Below are 20381 nucleotides of genomic sequence, written 5' to 3'. Positions count from 1 at the left end.
TATGCACTGTTTTACAAAAAACACTAGTTACAAGTTACATGAATATCTTCTTCCAGTTGTCTAACTTCAATCTTTACATAATTCACAAATGTTGAAATAAAAAAAATAATAATAATGAGCACTCATTATAAAATAAGCACTCAACTAATGAATGCCCATTTTGCTAAAAGCTATCAACCTGGTGTACGCAACACTGAGTTCACTGCTACCTCTTCATAACAATTCAGCAATAGGAACTGATATCCCGTCAGATTTTGACTAGGCCATATAATTTGAATCTCAGAACAGGAAAGATTCAGTAGGAATGGAAAGGATGTATGGTAATCCCACTGCACAGGAGTGGTGCAAAGACTGATGTATCTAACTATCAGCCAATTAGTATCGGAGTGGTGGTGAATATCTTGGAAATATTGGTTAGGGCTCGCATTCAGAAATGGGTTGACAGTGAATCCCTACTTTGCAATGAACAGCATGGGTTTACTGAGGTCATATTTTAGCAATGTGCTCACATTCTATAATAATGTTACCACTGAACTAGACTTTAATAATAATAATAAATCAATGGGTTTAACATCACTAGCAGCATGTAGAACTCAAAACAGCACATCATACTGCTGTTATGAGAAAAAAGTACATTGACATGTAGGATAAGGATGCAGTGGTGGTGGTAGTGCCTCTATATATAAGACACTGGCCAGACTGCTATTCTGCAAGGTTACCACTGCCCTGACAAAAAAGCAACAACTATACTAAGTGCACTATTCTTTATTCCAATTCATATTACAATCACATCACTTCATTCCACTAGACTACATCAATCTGTCATGTAATTATTTTTCCATAACCCTGGCTCTTTTACAAGTTACCTCAATCCACCACAAACACAATAAGCTAGAGGGTCATTATTTTATATAAGATGCTAATCTCCTAAATACCACCACATTTCATCAATTAGAATCTGCATTACAGGGTTCTGGCTCTCGCTCTCTACACCTTAGTCCCATGGGAAAGTGGGAATTTTGCTTCACAAGCAATATAAAAAACACACCCATAAACAATAATATTTTTTTTAAAAAATGCAGCTGCAAATTCCGGCTCAGACATCAGAAAACTTGACACAGGACCTGAATCTGCATACTTTTTATCCCTCAACGCGTCATCAGTTTCATATTACAAGTAATATATGATTTTTTTATCTGAATGGATATGCTACCATAGAAAAAGGTCTAGATTTTCTACAAGACATCAACCGAAGTATAAGATCCGCTAGTTGCTCAATTCGCCAAAATAATAAATAAAATATTAATCCAAATGAAGTCATCGAGCAATCATTGGAAATTTCGGAAATTAATGAAATATTAAATAATATATCTTACTTTTGCAAGCATTTTCCAACGCATTTTTGCTGCACTGACTTCTGATTTTCCATTTTTTTGTAGTTCTGTCATTACATGTCGCTCGTCGCGCACATCAACAGCCATATTTGTTTACATTAATACCCCTTAAAGCAAAACAGGGGGCGATATAGTAGTAACAAACCAGAAGGCGATATAATGGTAGAAGAGAGAAAAATCAGACACAAATAGGATATCTAGCAGACAGTATCTGAGATTCAGAAAAGACGAAATACTGTAAAACAAATACCGGTATTGGCAAGAGAAGTTAGCCATAAGAATAGAAACATTTCTACTTCCTTATTAGCCTTCAGAAGACATTGTATTCGCCAGCACATGCCGGTAGATAACAAACTAATACGATTATTCAAGTACAGTACATTTATAGAGAGTAAGGGAAAATAGTAGAGATTTGGAAAAATTATTTCTGAACAAATCCGATAGTCAAGTATCCTCATATCCAGAAGGAGAAATGAACAAAATCAAAGAACGGTAAAAGGAATTTCGATCAAAATGACCGAGAATTAAAAATTTGATATTTGCAAATGATATAGTCATTATCGAAGAAGCAGAAAATGAAATAAAAACCAAGCAAAAACTATTAAATGAAGTAGGCTAAAGATTATCTTGTGAATATCTAAAATACAAAGAAGGAAATATTTGGTAATAAATGTATGGAAATAAATGTAAGAAATCAAAGAATGTAACAACAAATATAGTTTTATTTAAATTAATGGGATATTAAATCCCACACTGTTTCAAAATCGAATAAGAAACTCAAAGATCGGAACCAAAGAGTTTCATGCCGAATATTAGTAACTATAAAAGTATCTAGTAACTATAAAAGTATCGGCGACTACTAGCGTAAGCTAAAGCACGTAGTCCAAGGACGTAGTACAAACTAGGGCAACTCGTAGCAAAGGTGAAGAAAGTTCTGATCGCTATTCTTAATATTTTCCATAATGTAAAACCCATCTCCTAGGAGATGTATGATGTTATATACATTATGGTGGGAGGTAACTACCCAGACCGGTTTCGATTTTTATTGAGATCTCATCAGTGAGTAGCTAAACCAAAGTATAATGCTAAGGGTATAGCGAAAAGTTATATACTCTGCTATACGAGTTGTCAAAAAGGTGCATCCATAAATTATTTAAAATAAAGAGCCAATAGGCTTCATTTTGGTGATGTAAAACATTATTTAAGTTAAGGGGATATTAAATCCCACATTGTTTCAAAGCCGAATAAGAGTATATAGGTTCTTTTCTCTATACCCTTAGTATTATTTTTGGTCTAGCTACTCACTGATGAGATCTCAATAAAGATCGAAACCGGTCCGGGTAGTGACCTCCCACTATAATGTATAACATCATACATCTCCTAGGAGATGGGTGTTACATTATGGAAAATACTAAGAATAGCGATCAGAACTTTCCCCACCTTTGCTACGAGTTGCCCTAGTTTGTACTACGTACTTGGACTACGTGCTTTAGCTTACGCTAGTAGTCGCCGATACATTTATAGTTACTATATTCGGCATGAAACTCTGATTCCGATCTCTGAGTTTCTTATTCGGTTTAGAAACAATGTGGGATTTAATATCCCCTTAATTTAAATAATATTTTACATCGCTGAAATGAAGCCTATTGGCTTTTTATATTAAATATAGTTTTGTCTATGGCTACAGAAAACAAAAAAAAAAGGTCCGTCAAAACAAATGAAACGTTACGTAAACACTTTAAGAGGGTGATGTTCTGTTCAAGGTCAGACAATTCGATAGTTTCAGCGTGATTAATTGTATATGATCGAGACGTATAAATTGTCAAGGAGGTGCTTATCGAACAGATACCCAGCATATTTTTCAAAGGGTTGAAGGAGGAAAGTGGATAGAAACAAGAGGTCATTCTTGGAAGTGGTATAAAGGTGTGATGCATAAGAGAGTGCAGAATGACATTTTTGCATAGAGAGTGGTTGGTGAGTGGAATTTATTGTCAAATGAAATGATGAGTGTGCGCAAACAGTGAACTAATTTTAAATAATGTATGATAAGCATTAACTCTTTTTTTTTTCTTCTTTTTTTTGCCGGCGAAGTTCATTTAACTTCGCCAGAAAAAAAAAAAAAAAAAAAAAAAAAAAAAAAAAATATATATATATATATATATATATATACAGCCGTTTGGCTTTTTATCTTAGTTATAATATATGGGCACACCTTTCTGGCATTCGTATAATGAAGGTATGTAAGTTCTTTTCACTTAAACTTTGATATCAACCAGAACTATCATCCACAACTAGGTCTACCTACTGATGAGTTCCAGTTCACGATCCAGTTTGTGAGGAGTGTCCGATCCAGCGAATCTGAAAGAGAGCTGCATTTTCCAGTCCTGCTGTCAGAAGCTTCCAACCTTGGTGAGAATTTTTTTTTTAGTTATTTTTGTCCTTTCTTTTTGCCTTGTGCCTGCTTGTAGTCTTCCGCCTCTACGTAGTATAGCAGGAGATTTCTGCAAACGGGGAACGATTGGCCCTGGTTTAAAGATCTATCCACTTTTTCGGGACTTAATTCATAGTGAGATATTTTTCTCTCTTCCAAATGACTTCATTTCTGCCGCGAGTGAAGACCCTCGGTATAGACGCAGGCGTCAAAGTACCGAAGAGGAAGTTAGCGAGAGCTCTCGCCGACATAGTAGGGGCACAAAAGATATTTGGTTTTACCCCTTATGGAGCAGGCAGATACCAGGTAGTTGTGAAAGATATATAAACCAGGAATAAGTTAATGGCAGGTGTAGAATGTGAAGGGAAAAAAGATCTATCTAGGAAGTCTACTGAAGACACTACGAATAGAAAGGTTCCCTGTAGAATATCTCGAGGAAAGGAGTGAGATAATAAAAAAGGTTTTCTCAAAATGGGGAGACGTACGGGACGTCAAAATCACCAACGATGCTGACTACCCCGACTGGAAGCCTGGCGACGTGACCTCCCTTATGGAGATGAAGGCCGAGGTCCCCAACTTTGTTTTTCTAGGCTCTGCCAGGGTAGTAGTCAACTACCCTGGTGTAAGAAAGCAATGTTTTCGGTGCGGATCACTCGAACACCTAGGTGCAGACTGCCCCAAGAACAAATGCAGGAACTGCATGGCAGCAGGACATGCCCAAGCCCAGTGTGAGGCACCTTGCCTGAAATGTGGAAATACAACCCACAAGGTAGACGTTTGTCCCAACAGGACACAAGCAGAACGAATAGGAGGTGCTATATCGCCAACCCCAGCAATCACTCCAGTAAATAAACCTGAACCCGAAAAAAAGGACGACATTCTAATTATTGGCAAAACAGCAGAGGAGCCTAAAACAACGGAGCCGGAAAACTCTCCAGTCATTCAACCCCCAGCTATCGTGACAGTAACAACAGGAAATCAAGCCGCCACCACAAAAAACTCAGAATGGAAAATAAAGAAAAAAAAAAAACGTAATGCAAGGAAAACTCGCATCGAGACGGAAGAGACCACAGAAGCAGAAGAAATGGAAGCCAGCAACAACACAGAAAAAAGACCAATTAGCCCTGAAGAAGAAGAAATGAAGAGAACAAAACCAGATAACAGATGCCCAGAAGAAGTATCTGACTCTGAGGAAGAGGAAGAAAGGGAGATCAGAATAGTAAACCAAGAAAAGACTGAGGAATCAAGAAAAGGCAATATTACCTCAGCCGAGGAATCGGAGGAAGAATCCATCCCCGCCGTAGACGCCCAAAGGGTTCTAATGCGTTTAATCCCAGAAGACTCCGAGGTAATTCTCCAAAGGGCGATAGACAAAATAGGAGCACCTATACTCCTCCTCACAGGTCATGAGACCATAAGATTCGAATGGGGAGACCTCTATATAGAAATATTAAGTGAACTAAACCCAGCACAGCTAAAAGGAATCCCTGAATTAAACGAAGAAACGGAAAGGAGGTTGTATAAAGCTCTTCACCAAATAATAAATGGCGGGGAAAAAACAGTAGCTTCTCAAATCTTACAGAAAAATACAACAAAAAAAGAGTTAAGGGCAAACTAAAAACTTGTCCTCCTTTCAGGACTAACTAAATACTTAATTCTATTGTACAACTTATTGGTTCTCTAGTCCACTAAGGAGGGGGTAGACCTGAGAACCAGGGCTGCGAAGGCTTACGTCGAGGTGGTGCAGCTCCTTGTGGGCTACATCACTCGGGCCGGGTTCTTCCCCCAACTCTCGGTTCTCTGGTTGATAAAGTCCATCTGAATACGAATCCCGCTATCGCAGTTCTTTTTTTCAGTTGTAAGGCATAGTTTAAGAATAATCTAAGTTCCAAATTTTAACAAACATTTTTCTTTTTTTTAGGGGTTACGAGATGACGTCTCCAGACACCTTGATTAATGTAATCTAAAGTTATCTTTTTCGTATAAAGTGAAGTGTAAATTTTAAGTTTTTTTTTTAGAACAGGTGTAAGGAGATTATGTTTTACAGACCTTTTAGCCACAACCTCTGGGTTACACAGCTAAACAGGTTGACTGAGACCTCTTTTTACCTCCTACTCTTCCTTTCTTTAACTTCCCTATTACTACCTACTGACCCTCAGCAATCTTTATACGCGAAAGGCCGATGATGAAAGACATGAACTCCCATTCTACCTACTCAGGTTGAAACCGGTCTGGGTAGTGACCTCTCCTCATAATTTAAGGCAATATTACATCTCCTAGGAGCTGTGTTTTACATTATGAGAAAATATCAAGGATAGTAAGGGATCTTGCTCCACCTTTGCTTCGAATTGCCTTGTTGTTGTACTACCAGGTATTCACTTACGCTGGGATTCGCCGATAGTTCTTCGGCATGAAACGCTTAGATCGTAGTTTTCGATCTCAGAGTTTCGCATACTGGCTGTAAAATAATAAGAGATTTTTATCTACTTAATTTAAGCATTAACTCTCTTAGAATGCATCTTGCTATTGCCTCTCTCGATGATTCTTGACTCCAGGAGGTGTTTGTGTAATTATAACAATATTAATATAAGCATCGAATTTATGGAAAATTTCGTAATAAATATATGGAAAAAACAGAACAGGATTTGAAAGATGTAAAGAAATGTATATATCTGTCGAGAATGCCAAGTGACCTTGGTAGTCTCATAAATTCAAACCAGTTAGCCTTAAATTAATTCTTTTTCTTTTTGTTTGACTTCACTGTAAGAAATCAAAGAATGTATTAACATCGAAGGCTACAGAAAAACGTTCTGCCAAAACAAAAACGTTACACAAACACTTTAAGAGGATGACGTTCTGTTCAACACCAAATAATTCGACGGTTTAAGCATTTTAAAAGAGCAAATAGGATATATTCCTAATTGGAAGAAATGCCAAGTATACCAATGAGGTGGTAGATGAACTTCTTCATCTGATGAACGACAACCACCTTGTTTGCTGTGGACATAAAAGTAGCTGTTGCTGTTTGGTCTATAAAGGTCTGACTTATCGCACCTTAATCTTCATATATCCAGTGTATGCACCGAATTGTCTAATACAGTGCACACTCTTCAAGGGCATGCCAAGCATAAAGTGGATATCCTGAGCTACCGCATATCTTCTAGGGTATAGCTACAAAACAATTCTAGAAGATGTGGTGGCTCTGGATTGGGTAGCCACCTAAACGCGTTATCGGATGGTAACGAGTTTAGGTGGCGTGCAAACCCACTGCCATATCAAATGTTAAACTGTGCTTGGAGAGAGGCCATATAACAGTATGTAAGGGGATACTCTCAATGCCACATTATGGTATTGATGTTGGATGCTATGTATAAATGATATCTTAAAATCTATATCCTTCCACTAATCTGCTAATGCCTATTATTCCCTATAGGGAGTATACGAGACCGTTTTCGCCTTATCTCACATTAAGAGACTGGGAGAGCAGTTCAATTGTTACCAAAAATCAATCAGAGATACATGGCCCAAGAGTAATCATTAATTATAAACAGCATCCGATGAAGAGAAGCAGATAAGTGCCTTCATCTCATGGTTCATAACCTTAACACAATATAGTATTTGTCTGAAATAGTGTGGATTCTATGATCAATGTTTTTTAGTTTATTGAAAGAAAATTCTTCTTGCCTGTTCCAGACATCGACTAACTCGAAAACACAAATAAAATACTTAGTTGAAGTTCATCTCGTTTGTAACTAGATTAGATCCGAAAACAGCTTTCTTCATCAGTTTAGCACTATCTATTAAATACCACTTCTGTGGGGTAAACAGGCCCTTAACATCCAAAAATAAAATGAAAAAAAAAGAAAAAAATTACAGAATTCTTTCCCACATTCACTTCATCAATATTCGTTGCCTAAATACACACATAAATCACCTGCAGACATTCAAATTAGATCTCCAGTTTCTGATCAAACCCTAAATTTCTGGCACAGAACCATTGACAAGACATTATGTGATTCCTTCCACAAATGTGGTACCAGTATATTTGTGTGGAATGATATTCCTTGCAAGAAAATGCAAACTGTGTATTAACTCTTTTCACTTTTATAACTAAAAATTGCCTTATCCTACTGAATTTCTAACTTGTTTGAGTTCTTATACCTGAAGTTTTATTTCCTGCAATTTCGCTATCCAAACATTGATATCATCCCTTGGTGAATTTAATGACCACAACTCCAAAATTGAAGAGAATGTGAAGAATGTAGATGATGAAGGAGAACTAGAGTATTTGCTGTAAGTAATGACCTACTCCTATATATCAAACAGAATATCCAACAATCCTTACCACTTCCTCAACATTATGGATCATTCATTTTATGGGGAGTGGTAAGAGGTCATCCATAAATGTTAAGAATGAATGCCAAGAAAAGGGGTGTGATCCTCTCAACCTTCTTGGCTGCATTCATTCTTCACAATCTACCTCTCACTGAGAGGTAGATTTTTTCTCTCTAACAGTGCATAACTAAAATGGTTGACATTTTGGAGGTTGAGTGCAAATAGCATGAATGGATTCAAGAGAATGTATGACATTGGTAAGTCATACATCCTTTGATGAATCCCTGACTGTTTGGAGGTCTCTTGTAATATAAATAATTATATCCTCTTTCGAAACACATCTTTATTCCAGGGAAAGAAGTTCTTTAAATATTTGCATGTATCCGCTCTTCTAATGCCACTGTGGCATTGGATGTTTGTGATTGTGAAAATAGTAGTGGTGGTGGGCGGCAAATGGCGTTGGTGTAGTAGAGGTTCGTTGGTGGATTGAGTTGTGGAGATAAAGTTGCAGAGTAGGTGCCCACCCTCGATGAGTCTTTGGACTCCCTGGAGGTCGATAAAATATACAGTTTGGTATAATTCAAAATTACTTTAAAATAAAATATATTCTTCTTGTTTTGTTTCATGAAAAAATATGGTTTATTATCGATAAAATTTTACAGTTTAGTATAATTCAGAATTATTTAAAAATAAAATCCATTCCTTTAATTGTAATTAAAAGAATGGATTAATTACAAGATTGTACATTAAAATTAAATCCTTTTGTAATGTCCAAATATTTAAAGAGCCAGAGTAAACAAGATAAGCACTACAAACACTCTACTACTGGCGCAAACTTCATATAAACAACAGTGGAACTGTGCGATGGACAGTGCCGCATTATGCTAATAGCTGGTATCTCACTATGACGTGCATATGCTTGCAGCGTAGCAATATAACAAAAATAATAAAAATCCAAGATGGATTTTTATTATTTTTTATACGAAATAAGAGAATTGTATAGGATTGTTGATGATAAAATTAAATATTACAATCAAATATAAATAAATTAATAAATATATTTATATATCGAGAAAAATCGAGGTGCTGCAGTTCCTCAGTGCCTCTGCACGAACCTCTACTCGTCGAAAAGTGTGCTCTTCACAAAGCATTAGTGTACTGTGCAGTGGCGGCCGGTGAAAATTTTAAATGGGGATGCTGCATATACAAAATAAAAAAAAATAAAATAATTCTTTTTTTCCTAATCAGTAACTAATTTATTAATAAATACATTTACATATTACGAAATTGCTTTATTAAAAATATTTCACCCTCACCACGAACAAACACCAATAATAAAAGTTGCGTATCACACAGAAATAAAGCGCGCAAGCATATGATACACTGCGCAAACGAGCAGTATCGGAATCACTTGTAAGGTGCAATAACAAGCGCAAACGAATATCGGCGAGCATAGCTATAATTGGCGCGAAATTTCTCACACTGCATTAGATCGCATACATTTGTTTCGTGTAACGATAACTGCAAAAATATAATTCTTTTCATATTTTCAACAGTGACACTCGTCATACTTCAGCCTTGTATCTATAATAAATAAATAATTATATATTATTTTAACAAATTAAAATAAGATTTACAAAAAATAGTTCACCCTCACCACGAACACGCACCAATAATAAAAGTTTCGTATCTCACAGAAATAAAGCGCGCAAACATATGATACACTGCCCAAACGAGCAGTGTCGTAATCACTTGTAACGTGCAATGAGAAGCGCAAACGAATATCGGCGAGTCTAGTTGCAATTGGCCGAATGTAATAATTCCGACGCTGTGTTAGATCGCAGTGCATTTATTTCGTAATCTAAAGCGTTAATCGAACAATTCCAATTATTAACTAGTCAATCAATGTCAAAACATAAGCTGTAACCTTTAACATGTTGTATTGCATTTATATAACGTTGTAAGCATTGTTATTATTTATAAACACAAATTTTAATTTTTTTTTCTTTTTTCCTTCGGGGTACTGCAGTGTTTATGTACAAGCCGCCACTGGTACTGTGTATGATTTTAGTAATCACGCGAAGTCAGAGAACAATTAGAGAAGAATTTAACAGGAATAAATGCAAAAATATAATATCGATGATATTGCTATTCACTGGATGAGCACCGCACACCCTGAATATTCGATCCTGTTGGCTACCTCACAGAATCCAAAATACAATTAGAGCAAAACGACCTGATCTACTTCCTTTGGAAAATAAAACATGGTAGGATATTATTTATTATTTTTTTTGGATAACGTTAATATTTAGTAGATGGAAATCGGGGACATTAACGAGCCATCTTCATTTCATAGTATAGTGGAAAGGGGGGGGGGACATTTTGAGAATTGACGAGAGAATGGAGAATCGGCATAGAAGATGCCTTGACTTGAACTACTTAAACGACATGAACGCTTCCCAGACATCGTGTAACGATTTTTTATTAGTGATTTTGATACAGGTTTCTATAGCCTAATAGCTGTAATGGATTGGTAGTTCTCATTCTCTACCAAAGCAATACAATGTCGGAGAGTTGTATTTTACATAAGTTAACTTAAATTGTAATAATCAAAAGAAGAATCAAATGGTGTTCCTTTCGCCAATGTTAAACAGATAAAAATAGGTGATATTAAAGATCTTTCCTTATTTCGTAGCCAAAGAAAAAACAGAAACTTCCAAGAGTTTCAAATAAATAAAGAAGAGAGAGCTTATGAGAATACAATCTTGAACATCAGTGTTGCCTTAGTTTGTGCTACTTAAAAAGACATGAGCACTGCTCAGGCGTTGATATAATCGTCATTTACTACTCATATCATAAAGATTTTATTGTGACAGCTGTTTCGAATTCTTGTTTCTCATGAAATGTTTAATATTCGCTGTACTGAGAAATAGTTGAAATATTTCTAAATACCGTATACTGATTCTTATTAAGTCAAAGAGAGTTGTAAATAATAAACTAACGCCTTTTATCCCCTTACAGGGAGTAGGCGAGGCTTTTAAACCCTATCTAGCTTTTGGAGACTGAGTGGGCAGTTAAATCTCCACTGGCAGCCAATCAGAGATAGCCATCCCCTATCTATCACTAATTATAGGAGATCACCAATGAAGAGACCGGCAAACAGGTGTTGCCATCTCTTAGTACATAACACTAACAGGATATGTTAATATCTGAAATAATGTGGGTTCTACGGTCAATTTTCTTCAGTTGACGAAACGAAAAACCCGAGTTTCCGGAAGAAAAAACCTGCCTGCCCATGCCAGAAATCAATTAACTCGGCAACCGGTCAAAGAAAGGCTTAGAAAAATTTCCTCTAGTCAGCGAATTCAACTATATGTCTATCTTTCTTCAAGCTGCCTAATGGCTTTTTTGAGACAGACCTGTCGCAAAAAAATGATCTGTGAAACTTGAATTCCCTGTCACATTTCGATTTTGCTGTTTCGTTTTCATTCTTTCTTTCTTTCTTTCTTTGTATGTTGGTGGCTCGTGTTAAATATCTGGTAGAGTAATGCCAGATCACCTGAATTCTAATAATGATTAGAAGCATCAAATATTTCTGCATATCTTTCTGAACAGAGCATAAGAATTATTACTAACTCAAAGCAGACTGTCATGCTTTAATATTCAGTTATATTCTGATAATTTCAATTATAAATTTTTTTCATCTTATCACTGCTTTGTCTTTATATTTTCCCAGTGTCTCTTTAGTCTCATGGAAATTCTTCTGATACCATAATCCAAGACCAATGAAACAAAAACAGTTCCGTTAAAAAATCAGTTAACATCTTTTATTCCCTTGTAGGAAGAGTAGAGCCTGTTTTAGTCCTAGCTTTTGAAGACTGAGTGGGCAGCTCGATCTCCACTGTTAGCCAATCAGAGATAGCTGATCCAAGACAATATCTGGAGGACTGAGTGGGTTTTTTTCTAGAGAAAATTAGTGTTTTTAGTGCAGTGATCTCAAGAAAATTGATCAGAACCCATACAATTTCCCTAATTCTGGTATTATAATATAATATAATATAATATATATATATATATATATATTGTTAAGATTAGGGACCATGAAATGACGGCACATGATTGCTGTCTTTTCAGTGTCTTGTCCACTTTAGATTAGTGATAGTCTTGGGCCAGTTATCTCGGATTGGATAGCAGTGGAGACTGAACTGCCAACCAAGTCTCCAAAAGTCTCTCTTTCTATTATGTGCGTGTGTGCATATACAGTATATATGTTAAAGATACCAAGCAATTTTATAAGCTAGATTTTTATCTTTTTTCCCAAGTAAGCAAACATTCAAAGTCAAGTTGGTGCCTGCACGTAGTGCAAGTCTAAGGCAACTCGTGTTAAAGGTGAAGTAAGATCCAATCACTTTCCTCAGTATTTTCCCCTAATGCAAAGCACATCCCGTTGCAGTGATGTATGATGCTATGCATTAAAGCAAGGCCACTACCCAGATCGGTTTCGACCTTTATTTAGGTCTCGTCAGTGGGAGCCAGATTTAGAAATGCCAAGGTTGAAGTAATGCAGAGCTTATAAATTTTACCTAAACAAGTTGCCACAAGTGCTTTGACCCTATTAAATAAAAATCTCAGGATGAGAGTAGGATGTAGAAAGTTTAATGCATGGCATCATACATCTCCACAAGGGGATGTGCTTTGCAAAAGGGAAAAATACTAAGGAAAGTGGTCGGACCTTACTCCACCTTTAGCATGAGTTGCCTCAGACTTGCAATACATGCAAGCCTGGCACAAACTCGACTTACTTGTCTGTTTGCTTACTTGGGAAAAAGGATTAAAATTGCTTGGTATCTTTAACGTAGTATATACCCAATGTAAAAAACTTTCTACATGTTACTCTAACTATGAGAATTTTATTTAATAAGGTCAAAGCACCTTGTGGCAACTTGTTTAGGTAAAATTTATAAGCTCTGTATGACTTCAACCTTGGCATTTCTAGGTCTGGTTCCCACTGACGAGACCTCAATAAAGATTGAAACCGGTCTGGGTAGTGGCCCTAGCCTTTAATGCATAGCATCATACATCTCCACAAGGGAGATGTGCTTTGCATTAGGGGAAAATACTAGGGAAAGTGGTCGGATCTTACTCCACCTTTACCACGGGTTGCCTTAGACTTGCACTATGTGCAGGTACAAACTTGACTTGCTTGGCTGTTTGCTTACTTGGGTAAAAGGATTAAAACCTAGCTTATAAAATTGCTTGGAATCTTTAAAATAGTATATACCCAAGGTAAAAACTTTCTACAAACATATATATATATATATATATATATATATATATATATATATATATATATACATACAAGGAAGGGGATGTCCGGAAAGTAAGTTCCGTTTTTAAATATTTTCACTGCAGCACTGCAATCGCAATAGTGCGCATGTGTGCTGAGTATACCGATTCGTTAGCAAGGCATTTGTGCCATTTTCAGACATTACTGCAGTGCGTATGCTTCTTGGTGTGTGTTTATAACTTCTAAGAAAATCGAATCGGCCGCCTGTGAAATTAGGTCAATTATCTGTTTTGTGAATGCGAGGAACGTTAAAACAGTTGGAATTCATTGGCAAATTATTGAGAAACACATGGTCAGCATAGCACAGCTTCTTGCCACCTTTGGCTGGGAACAATTCCATCATCCCTCATATATATATATATATATATATATATATATATATATATATATATATAGTCCTGGCCTCATGCAAAGCGACTTTCACCAGTTCAAACATCTGAAATCTTTCCTTGATAGCCGACGGTTTCAAAACAACGACGAGGTCAAAGAATCAGTCAATACGTGGTTTGCATCACAGGTGGCAACCTTCTACAACGAAGGTATACAACTCTTGGTGCCCCATTATGATAAGTGCCTGAACAATGGCAGAAATTATGTAGAAGAGTGGTGAAAGATGTCTACTTTAATTTCCAATAAAGTTTTTTTTGTAAGTATATTTTTGTTTCTCCGACAGCCCATCGGAACTTACATTCTGGACGTTCTTCGTATGTGTGTGATATAGAAGTAGTGTATGCCATCCAAGGCACCAGTCTGTCCAAAGAAAGTGTCATTGTTCTAGTTCATTTTCTAGTCGGCGACTAGAGGAACTTTTACTAAACCTCTTTTCACCTGGTTCTTGAGTTAGTCGATATGACGCAAACGGGGGGGTCTCCCGGAAATACTGCTTTTTTGCCCCATTTCAGACAGCAAAATATAGTGTTATGATTAGCAACCACGAGATGGTGGCACTTAGCTGTCTCTCTTCACCGAATGCCGTGTACAATTATGATAGTCTTGGTTAAATTCAGCCGGGGCTCTCCAGGGCCCGGCCACAGAACTTTTTTATGCACTGAACCGGAAACATTTTTCTGTTTTGTGACTTTTGTCCCTTTACGGTAGTTAAGCCTAATGCAAAACAGACAGCAATGGCAGGTTATTAAGATTCTCATAGACAAAAAAAAAAAAAAAAAGATTATTAAGATGTGCATATGATTGGTGCGGTATTAACAAAAGATCATGCAACCGAAAGATAAAAGCATAGCCGACAATTGAGTTGCAATGCTAACTCTCTTCATCCGAATTCCATACGTGAAACTGCCATAACATTCACTATATATATATATATTTCTTAGTTTCGACATGTTTACGAATTTTAGCATGTTCAGTTTAATTTCATTGCTGCTTTGTGGCAGGCTAACTCGCACACATCTAATTAATAACAATAGTGTTTAGTTAAATACTGTGTTTGCCAGTGCAATGTATGGTTTTGCTCGAGTCTATACAGCATAGTTTCTGTATGGGGGACATATGATTAATTAGTGTCGATTTTATGCCAGTTGTCTCTAATTGCACTATTTGTTGAGAAATATATTACATTACACAGACTGCTCATACCTTATTCACTGATATAATAAAAGTACTATTTTTTTCTTGCATCTGCAGTATGGTGGCTGTTGGGGAGTTTGTTGTTTACCGTTGCAAGCGAGTCACTATCACCCGACATGAATATATATTTAAGCTTTTTTTTTTCCGTGTGCGAGGTATATGCGAAACTTTTTCATTTCTTTTTTTGAAAAAGTAAAATCAGAGGTGAGAGTTATATTCGAGTAAGTATGGTATTTCAACTATGGATAAGTACATTGGTACCTTCTTTAAACAGAAAAATAGCTCAGATGACAGTGATAATGCAAAAATGGGTTTGTAATGACAGTTTGTATGTAGTTTCCGAAGAAAAAGAGGTCTGTAATGAATCCCCATTTATTGCAATGCGATAATATTAATGCGCTGAACAAAAGGAAAGATTTGCTGACTTGCTGGTTACTCAACCAGTGGATCGCATTCAAAGGTAAATACAATTGGTTATTTTGTAGGAACATTTTTCTGTTTTGTGACTTTTCTTCCTTTATGATAATTATGTTTACATTATTGTGTTATTATTCAACAATTGTTTACAGTTTTGAATGTGTATATATAAAGTCAATATCAACAGTCGTCTGATTATGATCGCCGCAGTTAGCCTAGTGGCTTTGCGCTTCACAACCACATGCCTGGGGAAGGAGTGTCCTCAGCCATAGCCAAGTTAGCCGGTCTTGGGCATGGACAGCAGGGTTTTTCCACCAGTTTATTTGGTGATTTTCATCCCGCAAGCAGGAAAACCGGTCCGAGGACACACACGGATTACAGTCAGGAATACTGACCCAGCCATAGGTCTGATTCGTCAGCCTATGCCGGTTCAGGAGCCCAGATAAAATTTGAGGGGACTAGATGGGACCGTGAACTCCTGTAAAAAGGGGGAACTCAGTATTATCACACGAAATTTACTTTGCCTGATTATGAACGTGTGATGAAAGGGATGGTAGGTTTGGAGCTTCCTGGATGGCATCCAATGGTAAATACAATTGATTATTTTGTATTGTGTCCTGCAACTTATTCGTTTAGAATTTAACCACTGGTCATGGGCCAGCTATCTGTGATTGGCTAATAGTGGAGATTTAACTGTTCCCTCAGTCTACAAAAGGTAGATTGGACCAAATGCCCTACTTACTCCCTATAGTGCAATAAGAGCCACTGATAGATTTTTTTATGTAGTATATATAACAATGATATTACAACCTCCTAAAACATCTTTTCATAATAGTAAAATCTATTTATCAAATGCTATTACAGATATACTGTAACTTTATCCTTGTTTGTCTATATAATGAAGGAATATACTTCTTTAGTCAGTTGAACCTCTAAGGTTCTTAGCTTCATGCACCAGTTTCTTCCAATCCCTGCTGTCTTGAGCTTTTTCATTCCAGTTCTGAATTTCCATTGAAGTCTTTTTGGATATTATCCCCCCAATGCATCCCTGGTCTACCCCTGGTCACTTTCCATCAGTCTTCATTTGAATGCTTGTATAGCCATTCTCTCCTCACTCATCCTTCCACATATCCAAGCCATCTCAATCTGCTTGTTCAAATCTCATCACCTAGAAGTGGGGATCTATAGAGTTCATATAGTTCTTGGTTATATCTACTTCTCCATTCACCTGGCGCCTAACAGACCATGATGCAAAAGCACTGCAGATCTTTGAAAATAAAATCTTCAGAAAAGTTTATGGACTGTCTTTTGCCAGCCTGGCTGGCAGAGTGGTTAGCGTATCCTCTCTCCAGCCAAAAGGCTGCAGGTTCGAATCCCGTCGTGAGCATGGATGTTTGCGATTGCCTTTGGAAATACCTTTTAAAAATGCTCAATTTTTAATTTAGCATTTTTCTAATACTATATTAAAAAGGATGGGCAAGAGGGCATCTTCTTGTTTCAATTCTGTTCTTAATATCGAAAGGTTCAGACCGCATTCCATTTGCTAATACCATGTTTCAGCTGTCAGTGGTGCAAATTTTTATTAGACGTATTATCTTATGAGGTATTCCTAGTTTATCTAATATTCCCCAAAGTCCTTCTCTATGAATGCTCTCATATGCTATTCTAAAGTCTACAAATAAAATATGGACCTACAGATTGCATTCCCAATTTTTTTATTTTCCAGTATCTGTCTAACTGTAATTTTTTGGTCAACTGTTGATCTGTTTCTTTGGAATCCTGCTTGATATGATAAAGGAATATGCTTTCTTAAATTTCGACAATTAGTAGAGAAACATCATAATCACAAATAACTTCCCTTCCTTTCATGAACAACATATTAAACTGCAGTATATTAAACTTAACTAGACTTAATATTCTATCTTAATCTTCGGTTCGTCTGTTTATTCAAATACACTAAACATTGGATTTATTATAATATTGGATAAATATCTTCTCACATAAATCATCCAAATTTGAATCTGATATCATTAATTTCCGAAAATCTGATTACTAAGGACTGATAACTAAAGACTTCTCTTTTCATTCTATGCAAATGCGACTTCATGCTAACCACTCAGCCAACCAGGCCGGCTAGCCTGGTTGGCCGAGTAGTTGGCATACCTGCACTCCCAAATGCTACTCGCAAAAGTTTACAGTCTTTTCTGAGTAGGAGTCGAATAAAATGGAAAGAGGCATCGGTATCGTCAGCAGAACAATGCCGATGAAGCTGCTCCATTCAAAATAAATTTTATTTTCTGGAGAAAACCTGTATAAATTTCATTGATTTATTTATTAGTGATAGTTGAAAAATTAACGTGTAGTAGTTATTAACGTTAGTAAGCTTTGCTGCGATTTCTTTGTTATAGAGTTTATGGTTAATAAGAAACAAACTGGGAGTGAGAACAAAAACAATTAGATACATAGCATGAATATCAAATGTGCTGAGCAGGGTAAATTTTTTGCAGATGGTTCATTGCAAACATATCTTCCACAATTCCCCATGTATACATATATGCATTATGTGTAGAATTGTGGAAGATATGTTTGCTGAGAATGAACAAGTGAAATGAGAGGGTATGGATCTACAAAAAAGTGTGATATTTTGATGGACTATAAGGTGTTAAATGAAAGTCAAAAATGAGAATGAACATTGGATGAAATGCAGAAGGAAGTCGGAAATGTAAAACACTGCAAATAATATCATTGCAAATACAGAAAATCCCAAAAAAATGAAAGTAAATGTGTCAGGAACCGAGGAGAGTATGACTGACAGAGCCAAAGTCAGAGTAATTGAATAAATAGAAGATAGCATGCTGACAGAGAAAAAGCAAGAGAAATTGCTGATACAAAAGAGAGAGATTGCCAGAATGAAAAAAAAAAGTTGAAGAATGAGTTGATTAACATGATAAATGAGATGAAGTATATGCAAAACAAGATTAGACAATTTGTGGATACGAGCAGAAGAGTATAATAAACTGAAAGGCAGCTGAGAAAAACATGTAGTGAATGACTGAAGAGTGACTCTATATGGAGATTCCATTATTGAAGGTGTGGTGGATGAGAGTATCCAAAAGGTTTGTTTTCCAGGAGGTGGGATGAAACAGGGTAATTTATGTTTCTGACATGAGAAGTAAATATGCCAATGAATTGATAGTCACAGTCCTATGAATGAAAGATTTTACCGGGCATAGAGAGAATGCGAGGTGGATATTATTATTATTATTTTATTATTATTATTACGGGTATCTCCATGGAGTCAGTAGACTCATCGCGGGAGACCCAAACTAGCAAAACAATATCTGTCATATCTCTTCTTGAATTCATTTACAGATGAAGAGCTCACAACAAAGTCAGGCAATGAATTCCACTCATTCACCACCCTCCAGGCAAAAAACCTTGTTCTGACACCTTTGTTAACCACACTCTTCTTTAATTTCCAGAGATGACCTCTTGTTCTTCCATCACTATCACACAGCTGAAACATTTCCCCTGCATCAATCCTATAAAAACCTTTTAGTAATTTGAATGTTTCTATCATATCCCCTCTTCTTCGCCTATCAGCCAATCTCTGCAATCCACAAGCTCTCAATCTATCAATGTAGGGAGCATTTTTTATATCACTCACCAACTTGGTCACTCTTCTCTGAACCCTCTCCACAGCCTCCTCATCTCCAAGGAATCCAGGTGACCAGACCTGAGCACAGTAATCCAAATGTGGAAGTATCAATGCTTTATAAAGGGGAATAATAACCTCTTTATCTCTGGATGTCAGTGTGTTCCTCAACAACCAAGTAATCCTATGTGCAATCTTGGACACCTTAGCAATGTGTCCTCTGAACTTCATCTCCTTATCTACCAATACCCCTAAGTCCCTAGCCTCATCAATCTCTTGGAGTACCTTTCCATCTATGTAGTACACAACTGGTAATCTTTTAATCCCAAAATGCAAGACTTTACACTTTTCCACATTGAACTGACATCCATTTTCTTTTGCCCATTTTACCAGCTTATTTAAATCCTCCTGCAAACTTTCAACATCAGCTTGATTTTTTATTGCACTACACAACTTTGCATCATCAGCAAACAACTGAATATCTCCCTTTAAGCCGTTTCCTATATCATTTATATACAAATTAAACAACATTGGCCCAAGCACAGAGCCCTGAGGCACACCACTGGTCACCTGCCTCATTCTGGACTCGGCTCCTCCATACACCACCTTATGGTACCTCTCCCTGAGCCATTCTCCTATCCATATCACCAATTTAATATCCATTCCCATCTGCTCCAATTTGCGTAACAGTGTTCTATGGTATATCCTGTCAAAAGCCTTAGCAAAATCCAGAAGTACCACTGTGTAGCCAGTTCCTTTGTCCAACTCTGATGTTATTCTATTATGGATAGTTAATAGATTGCTAAGGCAGGATCTACCTTTAACAAAACCATGTTGGCCTCTATAGAGTATCATATCCTGATCCACCCATTCTTGAATTTTGTCTTTAACCAACTTTTCCAATACTTTTACCACTACTCCTGAGATGGTGATTGGTCTGTAATTCAATACTGCAGTTTTAGAGCCACCCTTATGCAAAGGAACCACTTTGCCTAACTTCCACTCCCTAGGGACCATACCAGAGTTCAAACTTAAATTAAATATCCAGGTAAGAGGGGTTGACAATTCATTTGCACATTCACGCAACACCCGAGCTGATATTCCATCTAAGCCTACCGCAGTGTTTGCATTTAAGTTTCGCAATATATTTAATACCTCTGATTCTTTAGCTTCAATTCTCACATTAGGTATTGCTATAGGTATAGAGATATCCTCACT

At 36.7% G+C, this 20381-nt stretch overlaps 1 protein-coding gene across 1 annotated transcript in view; it reads right to left on the bottom strand.

The window, feature by feature from the left end:
* LOC150101444 (calmodulin-lysine N-methyltransferase) overlaps positions 1-1641 on the bottom strand; it is a 296337-nt gene extending 294696 nt beyond the window's left edge. The window contains exon 1 of the mRNA XM_090400523.1: positions 1377-1641. Within this exon, the coding sequence (XP_090256649.1) occupies positions 1377-1481 (105 nt within the window). The 5' untranslated portion in view covers positions 1482-1641. The remainder of the gene's footprint in view (positions 1-1376) is intronic.
* Between the last annotated feature and the right edge of the window lie 18740 nt (positions 1642-20381).

The sequence above is a fragment of the Typopeltis vanoorti genome, chromosome 11, assembly GCF_054136105.1.
Source record: "Typopeltis vanoorti isolate ZY-2024b chromosome 11, IOZ_Tvanoo_1.0, whole genome shotgun sequence".
NCBI classification, from domain to species: Eukaryota; Metazoa; Arthropoda; class Arachnida; order Uropygi; family Thelyphonidae; genus Typopeltis; species Typopeltis vanoorti.
The sequence above is the reverse complement of the archived record's forward strand: the minus strand, read 5'-3'. Positions and strand labels throughout refer to the sequence as shown.